We start from the raw sequence: 15,300 nt of genomic DNA, 5'->3' as shown, positions 1-15,300 counted from the left end.
ATCAAGCTGTAATAATAATAACAATAAATATGTGTGTGTGTGTGTGTGTGTGTGTGTGTGTGTGTGTGTGTGTGTGTGTGTTTGTGTGTGCGTTTGTATGTAATGGTAATTGTTCACCAGTTTCTCTTGTAATGGATCCCAGTCCCTCTTCCAAGGCTTAGTAGGTTCCAAAAAATTCAGAAGAGTGGTAGGTTCACAAGCTGTTTTTTTCTGTAATTGGTATTGATGACAGAGGAGATGTGACTGATGTTATGCCTGGTGATGCAGCGGTCGTTTGTAAAGTCACAATATTTTCTGGCAGTGCTGTCAGTGGTCCTTAGAGTACATTAAAGCATCAAAATTTGAAAATAACACATAATAATTAGATCAAAGATTTCAATAGTGTTGTACTAAAAACCTTTATTTCAGTCAACTAAATATTTAATTAAATGCATTTGAAAACTTAAATACAATAAACTTCAAAAGTTTTGTTTTTTCAACAAGACGAAATTAGCTTTTTTAGGGCAGCGAGTTTCCATAATTTTTTTAAGTTCAATCAACCTGTCCGGGCTTACAGTGTGTGATGTCCACCGCTGTAATTACACAATAGTGAAAAAGAAATCTGAGAAATGCTGTAGTTGGTGTAGGTGGAGCAGGTTAATCACATTAAAAGTTCTGCATTGTGTAGATATGAAAGTGAACTCTTGTCATTGAATCACCCTGTATAAACTGCCTATACAATAATTTAACTTGTGACGTAATTATTTTCTAATTATAAATATATAGCTGCATGACAGATTTAATAGTGGACTCTACAAAGGTAAGACCAAAGCTTGAAATCGCATCACGTGAGTGCAAGAGACCAATAGAAGTTCAAAACATGAGCTATATGGAGCAATCAGTCGCTTTTAGTAACGTCTAATCATATTGTTTTATCCCGCACTTTTTTGCAGCGCTGTACGAAAGAATTTTGCAAGAACAAACTCTAGTGTGACCGCGGCCCAACTTGCTTTCAGATTAACTATGCCCAGCTGCTATATATATGAATAGCAACAGGCGTTTCTGTGTGGAGTTTGCATGTACTCCCTGCGTTCGCGTGGCTTTCCTCTGGGTACTACGGTTTCCCCCACAGTCCAAAGACATGCGGGACAGGTGAATTGGGTAGGCTAAATTGTCCGTAGTGTATGAGTGTGTGTATGTGGATGTTTCCCAGAGATGGGTTGCGGCTGGAAGGGTATCCGCTGTGTAAAAACTTGCTGGATAAGTTGGCGGTTCATTCAGCTGTGGCGACCCCAGATTAATAAAGGGACTAAGCCAACAAGAAAATGAATAAATTATCTATATATATATATATATATATATATATATATATATATATATATATATATATATATATATATATATATGAGCCTACCTTTGAAGCTGCTGTGCTGTGGTGTGGAAGTTTCTGATTGTGTCGCTTGATTTGTGCCTGTACCATAACAGATCTCTCTTGTTGTGAGATATGTCTTGGTAACCTTTAATGTGTTGTGTTTTTTGCGCATTGATTTGACTGCATTGAGTGAGTGAGTGCATTTTCCCTCCTCCTCCTGGTTAAGAGATAAAGCTTTATAATAGAATGTTATATTTCAGATAGTATAAATCAATTATTAGCAACAAAAGACCAATTCTATAATGATTTTAGTGTATAAGACTATTTGAAGCAAAAAAGATGCTGGAGGACTGGATCAGATATATGGCACTTTATTCACACCTGATTGCCTCTGCAGCTTGTACATAACATTTCACAGCACCTGGAATTAACACAAATGAGTTTAAAGTTATTTGTGATTAATGTACAAACATCTTCTTCAAGATACAAAAATCTTCTAAGGCCAAAAGTAGCAAAAAATGGACAGTATGTGATAGCTTCACTGTGTTAAAAAAGGTTTTGTCACAGAGTATCTTATATATGCTTTTGTGAATGCACTGTAAAAAATTGCTGTTAAAAAACGGTCAGATTCTACGGCAAAATAATGTTTTTTCACTAAAACAGTAATATTCTGTTAAAAACAGTGCTTTCTGGGTAACATTTTTGTTTTCGAGAAAGTAACCAACTGCAGAAAACTGTGAGCTAACAGAGTACAGATTTGATGTTTTGAAGTCTGTGTTTGAAATCACACTTTGTGTCCTTGTTCACTATTTCATACACTAGTTAACTAATATAGTTCACCTGACAGTTTTAATGAACACTAATGAGTGAATTCAGACACTGATGAACACCTGCTGTTAATAATCACAATTACTGAAGAAAATAAACAAGAAATACAAACAGTGACGTGAGTTACAGCATTAAATAAAATAAAATAAAACAGCTTCAGTCTCAGCAGAGGATCATTAAACAACTCCACAAACAACAGCAGACACACACTTATTACTGACTGATTTGACTTCCATACTATTCTCATTGAGATCCAACAGAAATTAAGGTGTTTTTTGTGTCACCGTAATGGAGTGAGGGGCTGATTTAGTTGGGCTCTTCACCCTTGGCCACATTTAAGAAGACTTTCCAACTGCTGTAATGCAGAGTTTACAAAATGTTTGTACTATAGCAATAAAGTTGGGAAGTCAATAAATAGAGAAATCTATTTGTCTGAAGTAAGTTCTGATAAATGTTTTGTTATAAATCTGGAAGAAGGGCCACATGCAATAGATTTTGTGCTTAGTTGCAGGTATTAATTTAATTAATGAGAAGTGGAAACAGAAAAGATACCTCCGTAATTACTTAACAGTTAAGAAATAACATACAAAAACAGTTCAGTTATGACAAATACACACTCAGACCTCATGAATCTGACCTTGTATGTCAACAATGGTAACATCTCAAATGTTTCATGCTGCAATGCATGCTGGGAGTGGCACGGTACAAATATCCCAGCATGCATTGCGGTATAAATAAATGTTGTATAATGGTCTAACAGTTTTCTTTATTTGTGTTTGATTCTGCTGTTGTTTATGTTTAGACTTTCAGTTGCCTGTTTGTGAGTTAAACTGTTAATTTTGTTTGTTGTCACCATTATTGAGGTTCATATGCTGATTATTGATGTCTCTTTGAGTGCAATTTACACCATAGAGCAGTGTTATTGTCCAAGATATTCTGAACAACTTCTAGAAATCATTGCCATATATAGACATATAATGTAAAACAATAGATTAAACATTGAATAGGAGCAGTACATTTTATTATACTAAATGAGAACAGACTCTGCCATTTAATAGCAACATGAACATCACCAGATCTTATTTAGGTTTTTTCTGGCTTGCCACAACAAAGGAGCTTTTTAAACAAAGTTCTTAACAATTGCAGCAGCCAAGATATATAAATGTTAAAAATGACAGGGCTAAGAGCCCAACTAAAGCAAACTCTGTTCTCCATGATGGTGACGTAAAACTTTCACTTTTTCTCAAGAAGAACTTTAGTAGATGTTATACAAAAATACATGTATTAAGTAATAAGTGTAGCTGGTGATGATGTTTGTAGAGTTGTTTAATCATCCGCTGATCATTTAAATGATTTAATCATTTGTTGTTCTTCAGGTTATTTCATTATAAAGCTGTGACTAAAGTTTTGTATGTTCTGTTCTTGTTTTTTTCCTTTAGTATTTCTTCATTTGTTCATTGTTAATCCTCAATTATCATTTAATTAGTCAGTTAATTAATGAATTTACTTCAGCTTTGCTCCATGTTTCTTGAACACTCAGTAGTGTGGACACTTCAATAAAAACTGAAGTATATGCTCTGGGGTTTAAAGGGTTAAAGGTGTGAGAGGTAAAAACACAGTGTAAAAATGTATTTTAACAGTAATATACTGTTAATTTACACAACGGAAGTAGACTGTAAAAAAACAGTATATTGCTGGCAACCACAGCTGCCAGTAGATTACCGTTAAAACAAGGAAAAAACAGTATTTTACTGTAAAACCTGAAGCTAATTTCTTCTGTCTGTCACCGTTGTGGAGGAGAGTAGAGCCAGTGTATGAGTTAAAGATGAACAATGAGCTGCTGATGTTATTCTGCATGTTTCTCTATTTAAAGATAGCGGCTGTTTAGTTGCTGATGCAGTCAGAATCTCTCTGGTGATTCCAGATTTACATGTATGTGTGCTGTTGTGAAAAATAAGACATTGGAGTTAAACCGAACTTTTCTAATTAACTAAAATAAGTTATCATTATAAGTATGCTTCTAAGCATATATAGGACATTACTTCATAAACTCATTCAGCAGTTGACCAAGTTGAGGCAGTTGCTTTCAGTGAGCAAAATGAGTTCACTTGAGTATTGTGTAAATCAATGTAGTCCATGTATTTTTACAGCAACATACTGTAAAATAACAGTACATTGCTGGCAACTGCAGCTGCCAGTATTTTACTGTTTTTTAACGGGACAATTTTTAACAGTGCAACCCTAAACACAACCTCAGAGTAACCAGTTTTTATTTTTATGAATGTCTACTACAGTTACATCAATCGCAAACCCAGCCTACGTGTGGCATAAGTGCCTACCACTTAGAGGTCATCCAGCCAACTTGCAGTGTAATCTCCTCCACTTGTAGGTCTCTGAGCTGCAGCAACACCTAAGGGCTCTGACACACAGACACAAAAGAAACCATTGCTTTTAACCTCCTCTTGGAGAGGAGAGAGTCTCCGACCCTGGATCTCAGGTCTTCTATGAAGGGACTGTCAGGAATCCTGTAAGAGCATCCCATCCACACAACCTCTTGCCATAAAAACAAAGCAGAATGTGTGGTGAAGGAACTCTGGGTTGACAGAGCCTTGTCCTTGCTTCAAGCAATGTGCTAACAAGGTGCTGAACAGAGTGATGGCGGCATAAAGGTTAGCGCTTATGACTATGGATCAGAAGATTCTCGGTTACGGAAACCAAGAAACTGTGTATGAGAGAGTGCGTAAGTGTATGAGTGGCACTTGTTCAAGCGGAGCAGGGACGTGCCAGCGATCAGAAAGAACTGGAGTTTGTGCCAAGACTGGGTTTCAAAAGTTGCAATTTCCATATGGTCTAGCAGTCAGGATTCCTGATTTTCACCCAGGTGACCCAGGTTCGACTCCCGGTATGGGAAGGCTTAAGTACTTTTGCTCCTGTTCTTTTTGGCCAGCGGTCGGACTGCAGCTACCTTATAGGGTGTGGTTGTGGAACTGCTACGTAAGACTTTGATAGCTCAGTTGGTAGAGTGGAGGACTGTAGGACCAATTCTTAGGTCGCAGGTTTGACTCCAGCTCAAAGGATGTCTTTTGTGCTTAGAGCCACTTTCTTGCCTTTCTTTCTTGCCACCTGTAATTCGTGGTTATTCTTGGTTACACCGGCCAATCACGGTCCGAGTTGGAATCAAGAATTTTTTTAATTCTTGGTTACGGCAGCCAATCATGTTCCGAGTTACAATGAACGCTATGACCAATCATAGCCCTTATAACATTCATGATTTGTACTGTATTAACAGATTTCGTTGTGGATTAATTCGGACAACAATTACAAAGTAAGTATTTTTATAACAAGTTGGTTTAAATGAATAACCATTACAGTAACATTAATTACAACAACACAATTATTATATGATTGTTATAGATGTTATATGACGTTGTTTGTTAAGATTAATGTTAGCCGACCAAGCACACTGTACAGTTTTAATACAAACATTTTAATGCAGTTATTATATATTACTTCACTTTATATTGTCATTTATTACCATAGTTACAATAATGCCCGTGCATTATTCTCACACATTAATGAATCACTTCACTAATAATAAATATAAGGATCAATTCATCAGTCATTAATTATAAACAAATAGTATAATAACGCTCACATATCACTACATCACTAATCATAAACTAATCTAATAATGCTCACGCATAATACATCACTAATCATAAAGGCTAAAACAATATGGATCACGCATGATTGCATCACTAATAATAAACCAATAATATAAGGGTCACAATTTAATCCATCACTAATAATAATAACATTATTATTAGTGATGGATTGATGTGTGACCCTTATATTGTTGGTTTATTATTAGTGATGCAATCATGCATGATCCATATTAATTAATTAATAACTGCATTAAAATGTTTGTAGTAAAACTGTACAGTTTGCTTGGTCGAATAACATTAATCTTGCCAAATAACGTTATAAAACCTCTATAACAATCATATAATAATTATGTTGTAGTAATTAACGTTACTGTAATGGTTATTCATTTAAACCACCTTGTTAAAAAAATACTTACTTTGCAATTGGTTTCCGAATTAATCCGCGACGAAATCTTTTATTACAGTACAAATCATGGATGGTATAAGGGCTCTGATTGGCCATAGCGTTCATTGTAACTCAGAACACGATTGGCTGCCTTAACCAAGAATAGGGTGAATCTTGGTTCCAGCTCACAAAGTGATTGGCCGGTGTGACCAGGAATAACCACGACTTACAGGTGGCAGTATGAGCTAACCGGCCATTTACTGCCAAGCTTAATAAAAGTCTTCCAGTTGGTGCTGCCCGGACTAAAGAAAAAAAATGTAAAAAAAAAAAAAAAATTATAAAACGGCCTTGCCAGAAAGTAGCAGAATGTCAATACAAGGCGGTGGCAATGTGCATTGATTTCTGAGTAACTCGTCATTCTGCATGCAGGGCTCCTCACACGTTTACTGGAGCAGGACCAGGTAGGGCCTTCAGTCACCTGCCCCTTGTGCACAAAATAGAACAACAGCACTATTTTACAACCCCAGGATCGAACCAGGGACCTTTAGATCTTCAGTCTAACGCTCTCCCAACTGAGCTATTTCGACTGCCTTTCCACAAGTATCCTGCAGCATTCATGTCTGTGAGACTAAGCAGAATCCTGAAATGCCTCTGAGGCTTTAAAGGGTAAAAGTTTGGCCAGTACGGGGATCAAACCCGCGACCTTGGCCTTATTAGCACTACGCTCTAACCAGCTGAGCTAACCGGCCACTTTCTGCCATGTTTGCTAAAAAGCTCAGAGTAACTGTCATTTTCTTCAAGAGATAAGAATGCTATTCCAGCTTTTTTTGTGCGGTGCTGGTAAAAAAAAACAAGGTCCCACCGAGATTTGAACTCGGATCGCTGGATTCAGAGTCCAGAGTGCTAACCATTACACCATGGAACCTCAAGTCTTCTGCTTGGTGCTGCTCGGGCTAAAGAGAAAATAATGTAAAAAACAAAACGGCCTTGCCAGAAAGTAGCAGAATGTCAATACAAGGCAGTGCCAATGTGCATTGATTTCTGAGTAATTCGTCATTCGGCATGCAGGGCTCCTCACACGTTTACTGGAGCAGGACCAGGTTGGGCCTTCAAAAGAAAAGCGCACTATTCCAGGCATTTTGACGACTAAACGGCAGGCCGGGCAAAGAGGCCACCACAGAGCAAATGTGATCTTTTTTTTCTATTTTGACCACGTCGAAAATCGCCAATTATTGATTGCTTTGAGGGGAATTAGCTCATGGTTAAGCGCTCGCTTTGCATGGGAGAGGTAGCGGGAACAATGACTGCATTCTCCACCTCTGTTTTCATGCCTTTTTACATTGGCTTTTATTGCAAAGCTGGTGGCACCTTGAGGGTTTAAAGCGAAACTACTTACGTCAGCTTTGCCGGTTTCTGTGTAGTACATATCATTGCAACCCTTCAGAAGCCCTATCAAGTCAGTTTTCTTTTATTCAGCAGCGTGTCCGCAGTGGGACATCAAAGCGCTAAATACATAGCATTATAGAGTGCTGTCGATCAGGCCATTGGAATCATCGCCAGAAGCAATGTGACCATCTGGGAGGAAGATAGCGTTTTGGTCAAGTGGAAGCAGGTGGACTTAAGGGTGAAGCAGCTAGGCTTTTTGGGTGACTTTCAGTCACCTGACCCTTGTGCACAAAATAGAACAACATCACTGTTTTGCCGAAACCCAGGATCGAACCAGGGACCTTTAGATCTTCAGTTTAACGCTCTCCCAACTGAACAATTTCGGCTACCTTTTCACAAGAATCCTGCAGCATTCGTGTCTGTGAGACTAAGCAGAATCCTGAAATGCCTCTGAGGCCTTAAAGGGTAAAAGTTTGGCCAGTACGGGGATCGAACCCGCGACCTTGGCGTTATTAGCACCACGCTCTAACCAGCTGAGCTAACCGGCCACTTTCTGCCATGTTTGCTAAAAAGCTCAGAGTAACTGTCATTTTCTTCAAGAGATAAGAATGCTATTCCAGCTTTTTTTGTGCGGTGCTGGTAAAAAAACAAGGTCCCACCGAGATTTGAACTCGGATCGCTGGATTCAGAGTTCAGAGTGCTAACCATTACACCATGGAACCTCAAGTCTTCTGCTTGGTGCTGCCCGGGCTAAAGAGAAAATAATGTAAAAAACAAACAAAAAAAAAGAAAACGGCCTTGCCAGAAAGTAGCAGAATGTCAATACAAGGCAGTGCCAATGTGCATTGATTTCTGAGTAACTCGTCATTCGGCATGCAGGGCTCCTCACACGTTTACTGGAGCAGGACCAGGTTGGGCCTTCAAAAGAAAAGCGCACTATTCCAGGCATTTTGACGACTAAACGGCAGGCAGGGCAAAGAGGCCACCACAGAGCAAATGTGATCTTTTTTTTCTATTTTGACCACGTCGAAAATCGCCAATTATCGATTGCTTTGAGGGGAATTAGCTCATGGTTAAGCGCTCGCTTTGCATGGGAGAGGTAGCGGGAACAATGACTGCATTCTCCACCTCTGTTTTCATGCCTTTTTACATTGGCTTTTATTGCAAAGCTGGTGGCACCTTGAGGGTTTAAAGCGAAACTACTTACGTCAGCTTTGCTGGTTTCTGTGTAGTACATATCATTGCAACCCTTCAGAAGCCCTATCAAGTCACAGTTTTCTTTTATTCAGCAGCGTGTCCGCAGTGGGACATCAAAGCGCTAAATACATAGCATTATAGAGTGCTGTCGATCAGGCCATTGGAATCATCGCCAGAAGCAACGTGACCATCTGGGAGGAAGATAGTGTTTTGGTCAAGTGGAAGCAGGTGGACTTAAGGGTGAAGCAGCTAGGCTTTTTGGGTGACTTTCAGTCACCTGACCCTTGTGCACAAAATAGAACAACATCACTGTTTTGCCGAAACCCAGGATCGAATCAGGGACCTTTAGATCTTCAATTTAACGCTCTCCCAACTCAGCAATTTCGGCTGCCTTTTCACAAGAATCCTGCAGCATTCATGTCTGTGAGACTAAGCAGAATCCTGAAATGCCTCTGAGGCCTTAAAGGGTAAAAGCTTGGCCAGTACGGGGATCAAAACCGCTGCCTTGGCGTTATTAGCACCACGCTCTAAACAGCTGAGTTAACCGGACACTTTCCACCATGTTTGCTAAAAAGCTCAGAGTAACTGTCATTCTCCGGCCTTCAAGAGATAAGAATGCTATTCCAGCTTTTTTTGTGCGGTGCTGGTCAAAATAACAGGTCCCACTGAAATTTGAACTTGGATCACTGGATTCAGAGTCCAGAGTGCTAACCATTACACCATGGAACCTCAAGTTTTCTGGTTGGTGCTGCCCGGGCTAAAGAGAAAAAATGTAAAAAAAAAAAAATAAATTAAAAAAATTGCCTTGCCAGAAAGTAGCAGAATGTCAATACAAGTCAATGTGCATTGATTTCTGAGTAACTCGTCATTTGTCATGCAGGGCTCCTCACACGTTTACTGGAGCAGGACTAGGTATGGCCTTCAAAAGAAAAGCGCGCTATTCCAGGCAATTTGACGACTAAACGGCGGGCAGGGCAAAGAGGCCACCACAGAGCAAATGTGATCTTTTTTTTTTTTTTGACCACGCCAAAAACTACCAATTTGAATTTTTCCGAGGGGAATTAGCTCAAATTGTAGAGCGCACGCTTAGCATAGAAAGGGGCCCAATCTTCTCGTTCACTCGCAAGCGAACAAGCCGCAAAAAATGGAAAAATGCGACAAATTTCGCTTGCAGTAGTGTTCGCGGCTTTGTGACTGTGCAAAATGTGGTATTTTGGTTGCATATTGCATGTCATTCTAAATGTCATTTTTTGCGTGCTGGATTCGAACACACGATCTGTGTAACACAATATCCAATCAGTGTCGGTTTCAGCGGAGCCAATCAGCTGCGCTCTTATTGAAATTTTACTGACGTAACACAGGCAATTATATTGATATTACTATTATTATGTGGATATTGTTCTTAAAGAGCATATTACGTTAATTAAAAATGAATGAAAATGTTTCAATTAAACATATGTATGCATGTTTATGTATATATAAGTATATTATATATATATATATTATGTATAAATATATACTATACTATATATATATATATATATATATATATATATATATATATATATTAATATATGTTATATTTCTTTATGTAATAACTTTAAATGAATGCACACAAAAACAAGTAATATGCAAAATGGTTTATTAAAATGAATACAAATATTAAAATCGCAAAACAATTTAAAAAATATAAAAAACAAAATAAAAACATATCTTAATATATAAACTATATAATATACAATAAATAAAAACAATACAATATATATTTATTATGCACATATAATATATTAAAACAATACTATATATAAATATATTTATTTATTATACACATTATATAAAAACAATACTCTCTATATATATATTTTTTTATATATACACAATATATTAAACAATAATATAAATAAATAATAAAATGCAAGAGTGGGGGCATGTAATATATAAAATATAGTATTTAAGCAATGTAAAAAATGTTATTTTTTTAAGAAATATAAATATATTTTTACATAAAATGCACACAAATATTAAATAAGTACACACAAGACAAAATAAGAGTGGGCGTATAAGTGCCACTTTAAAATGCTAAATATTAACACACAAAAATTAAATAAAATGAGAGAGAGAGAGAGTACCCATGTAACATTTACAAAAATATATACAGCAATTTGTCCTTTATTCTGGAGCTGGAGTTTGTCCTTTATTTTGCTGGCGCTGTTCTGCCAACCAGTCCTCTAAGGATTTGCCATTTGAAGTTTGCAGGCAAAATGTGGCATTACCAAATCGGCTATGGCCAAACTCATTAGTCTTTGGTTGCCCACATTTGCTGCAAACATTAAAAGTAACCGCACGCACATACTTCCTTTTGTGGACTCCACTTTCCTTCTCCTGTTCCCATCTGCGCCTGTTCCTCTGGGTTTAGGTGCAGGTGGAGCAGGTGCAGGTGGAGGAACAGCAGGTGCAGGTGGAGCAGGTGCAGGTGAAGGAACAGCAGGTGCAGGTGGAGCAGGTGCAGGTGGAGGAACAGCAGGTGCAGGTGAAGCTGGGACTGCACTGGATGTTGGTGCAGCAAATGATGGAATCACCATTGACACACTCATGTCTGGGTTAAAAACAAGTGTGCCAAACAATGATCCAGGTCCTGAAATGGGCTGCACAACACCTGGTGCTGTGGGGGGTGGTGCAATGGGGCACACCGTGCTGGGGGTCGGTGGAAAGGAGCACACCGTGGTGGGGGCAGATACAATGAGGCGCACTGTGGTGGGGGCCGGCGCAATAGGGCGCACTGTGGTGGAGGCTGGTATGATGGGGCACACTGTGGTGGAGGCTGGCGAGATGGGGCGCACTGTGGTGAAGGTCGGTGTGACGGGGCACACCATGGTAGGGGCTGGTGCAATGTGGTAGACTGTGGTGGGGGTTGGCGCGATGGGGCATACCGTCATGGGGGCCGGTGGAAAGGAGCACACCGTGGTGGCATCCGGCAGGAAGGAGCAAACTGTGGTGGTTGCAGAAGCAGACTTTCGACCAGGTCGAAGAAGAGGTGCCTGTCCTTCTTTATTTGGAGGAAAGACAAACTGGTGTTTGGGGCCTGATGTTGTCGGTGCCTCGTCCAATTTTCCCCTCGGCAAAGGAAGCTGCGTAGCTGCCACAGCAATTGGATCAATTGGAGTCAGTCCCTGAGGGAGTACACTCATTTCCTGATCCTTTTGCCTCCGTTGAAACCTGATAATAAATGATATGTATCATTCATATATATTAATTTGGAAGTATTCAGGTAATTTAAAGAAAACAATGTGCTTTGCTTACCACTGAATGAGCGTCTTCTGATTTAGCTCAAAAAGCTGGATCACTGTTTCATCCATCAGCCTGCGACTGCCAAGCACCAGATCCCGGATGTGGTGGTAATCGGTCAGTATTTTAGACCACCTGTGCGTGCGAACACCAGCCTTCTTGGAAGTGGACTTGTGTACGGCACACAGCTTTGTACAAATGGCCTCAACCAAGCGGCTGGTGCTAGGCCACTGTGCTGGACCCTCAGGATGTCCAATCAGACAGCGCTTGACGCTCTCCACACCTGGAGTGACTCCGGAGCGATTCGGTGCCTTAAAGCGCCCATGTGTCAGCTGAGGCTGATGTCGAGGCTGGTAGTTGATGCGCTGTTTATCAACATCCAGGAGAGCTGTCCACAGCTGGATGGCCTCTGTCACCTGCAGGTCAGTGAGGTAAGGAGCCTCACGAAGACCTACCAAATAAGCAGCCAGATCCTGCACCTTGTCCCACCCAGCAATGCCATCAGGTCCAATGACTACTCCCTGGTAAATACAGAATAAATTTAGTATATGTGGAATAAAAAAAGACTAAATAAAATTAAGTTCTTAATATATCTTACCTGAGCCTCAACAGAGAGACTGTCTCCAGACTTGGATGGCTGTGACGGCACTGAGGGGGCTGGGCTAGGAAGCTGTCCTTCTCCACCAGCTGATGTGGACGGCTCAGCCAGTAATGCTGGGGACTGAGGCAGAGGCGAAGATAAGGGGCTGTTTCTGAGATCACGGCAGGGGTCATCCTCATACAGCACTGGAACTGTGATGTCCTCCATGATCTCCTCCTCAAACCCGTCATCTTGTAGATCCTCGTCATGTACTTCCTCCACCAGCCTGTCTTCCTCCTCTGGGTTCTGGAGCACCGGAGTCAGGGTTTTGCCGGTCTGGCTGTAAAGGTGCTCCATTCCCAGCAATTAACCTTAAAAAAATAAAACAATAAAAAAACATATATTAAATAAAACTAATGATAAAATAAACATTTAGATTACCATTTTGTGTAGTACATTAAAAGCTTAATGAATAACTTCCATAACAACTAATTAATGGATTTCTTGCCTGTATATGCTCCAGGAGGGTGATAGCGGTTATCCCAGGGCTTGCGTCCTGAGACATATCTTTTGGTGGACAATGAGCATTGTGTTTTTCCTCTCTCTCTCCCTGCAGGTAACTGTGTCCACCTGGTAGCAATCATTGGATCTTTCTAGAGAGGAGAGAGAGTATTTAACCTGAGCTGCACTTCAAACCAGTGTTGGTGGTGTCAAGTGCAGTGGCGGAGCTTTTCTCCAAATTCAGACCTGACTCATGAGGTGAACGGATCAATTCTTTTTCCGGCTCTAAATGCGTATGATTGGCCCATGATGAACGAGTGACTCAGACCCGATAGAGGACTCAAGAGATGAACTGATCAATTCTTTTTGCAGCTCTAAACGCGTATGATTGGCCCGTGAGGAACGAATGACTCAGACCCGATAGAGGACTCGAGAGATGAACGGATCAAATATTTTTCCTGCTCTAAACGCGTATGATTGGCCCGTAATAAACAAGTGACTCAGAACCGATAGAGGGCTCGAGAGGTGAACGGATCAAATCTTTTTCGGCTCTAAACGCATATGATTGGTTTCTACCTTTCCGCGATGAACGACACGAAATGTGATGAAGACTTGAAATAACGATACCACCTGCACAAATGTACGCACGTGCAAATTAACAAATCACACCCTAAGAGGACTTATAGTTCCCAAATCATATTGAAGATTCGTTTAAAATGAACGAAATGTTCATGATCGACCCATTACTAAACCTGGTTAGATACCTGCTCCAGTCGGGGATTGAACCTTGTGATCTACCCAAAGTGTTATTTATGGACATATTTCTTGAACCAGTACTGTTATATATGCATTGAGTAGTTTCTGGTGGGCAAAAAATACAAAATATAACCTTAATTTCGCTTCTTTCTTTCTCAATTTCTCAAATTTTCTTATTTTTCTTGTGCTTTTTTCTTCCCCTTCCAAAACAGACTATTGTTCCCCAGCTTTAGCGGAGTCGGTAGAGGGTCCAGGGTTCAAGTCTGTGTTCGGTCATGAGAGACTCTTTGTGGAGCCACAGCTTTTGCCGTTGAGCTATCGCTTGCTGAGAGTTTCATCTGAATGCACAACACGTGTACTCGGCATGAGGACATGGGAGAACAGGCAGTCTTGTAGTCATGGCTGCGTGGTTAAGGCGGTCGACTAGAAATCGGTTGGGGTATTCTCCCGCAGGTTCAAGTCCTGCTAACTATACCCACATCCTGTTCCTTTTTAAAATTGCAGCAGCCATTAATGTTTGCATTTCCATTGTTTCTTGGGAAAAACGTTGTGCTGGTAGAAGGAGAAAAACAACTGTGTGTTCTCACTGAAGAGAAAGGGGCATATCACATGAAGGAACATACCACACAAGAGCCACAGCGGCAATCCTGTAGCTTGCTGTGATTGTATAGTGCTTAGTGTTCTGCATTGTGGCCACAGCAACCCTGGTTCAAATACGTGTCATGGCATGTTTTTCAAGGCGACATTGGTGTTGCACTCTGTGTTGCCATCCATAATCTCCAGCCTCCTTTTAGTGCAGGCTGTGCTAATGGCACATCCTGAATGTTTACGTTTCCTAAAGTGTGGAAGACTAGGGATTCGATATAAGAGAAATAGGATCTTTGATGGCAGCATGCTGTGTAGATAACAACTGATCAAGTCATGCTTCTAAGGCATGGAAGGAATCTTTTCAATTGTTGAGTGTCCATTCATTGCCACAACAGCAGAAAGACCTTCTGCAGTTATCATTGATCTCTTTAATGTCTCCTACATGACATGGAGTCCAAACTATTGTGTTGTACTGATGTCTACACTTACAACAACCATAAACCCAACCTCAAAGTAACCTGTCGTGTTTTAGCAACATCTACACCAACCATAAGGCTAAACCTCATCTCACGGTAAACTTTAGTGTACTGTGAAGGTCTGCACCAACCACAACCCTAAAAATTGCCTACTTATAAATTACTGTTGTGGAGTCCGGATAGCTCAGTCGGGAGAGCATCAGACTTTTAATCTGAGGGTCCAGGGTTCAAGTCCCTGTTCGGGTGTGTGAGGCTCATTTTGTGGAGCCACAGCTTTTGCCGTTGAGCTATCGCTTGATGAA

At 40.2% G+C, this 15,300-nt stretch overlaps 3 protein-coding genes and 3 non-coding genes across 10 annotated transcripts in view; 2 read left to right on the top strand and 4 right to left on the bottom strand.

Moving 5' to 3' along the window:
- LOC100535035 (uncharacterized) overlaps positions 1-15,300 on the top strand; it is a 304,770-nt gene that overhangs the window by 57,670 nt on the left and 231,800 nt on the right. The window lies entirely within an intron of this gene.
- The window catches only part of LOC137489462 (uncharacterized), a 243,166-nt gene that overhangs the window by 139,668 nt on the left and 88,198 nt on the right, over positions 1-15,300 (top strand). The gene's annotated exons all lie outside the window — the stretch shown is intronic.
- On the bottom strand, positions 7,083-7,154 carry trnaq-cug (transfer RNA glutamine (anticodon CUG)). The gene has a single exon. It is a non-coding gene; the product is annotated as a tRNA-Gln (tRNA).
- trnai-aau (transfer RNA isoleucine (anticodon AAU)) lies at positions 8,090-8,163 on the bottom strand. Its single transcript has one exon. It is a non-coding gene; the product is annotated as a tRNA-Ile (tRNA).
- trnaq-cug (transfer RNA glutamine (anticodon CUG)) lies at positions 8,266-8,337 on the bottom strand. The gene has a single exon. It is a non-coding gene; the product is annotated as a tRNA-Gln (tRNA).
- LOC141381533 (uncharacterized) lies at positions 12,108-13,066 on the bottom strand. The gene is made up of 2 exons (XM_087249422.2): positions 12,696-13,066; positions 12,108-12,618 (listed from the first exon to the last, which is right to left on the bottom strand). The coding sequence occupies exons 1-2, from the start codon at positions 13,032-13,034 to the stop codon at positions 12,109-12,111; spliced, it is 849 nt and encodes a 282-aa protein (XP_087105548.1). The 5' UTR covers positions 13,035-13,066; the 3' UTR covers position 12,108.

This window comes from Danio rerio, chromosome 4 (assembly GCF_052040795.2).
Source record: "Danio rerio strain M-AB ecotype USA chromosome 4, GRCz13ab, whole genome shotgun sequence".
NCBI classification, from domain to species: domain Eukaryota; kingdom Metazoa; phylum Chordata; class Actinopteri; order Cypriniformes; family Danionidae; genus Danio; species Danio rerio.
This window is presented reverse-complemented; position numbering and strand designations above follow the sequence as displayed.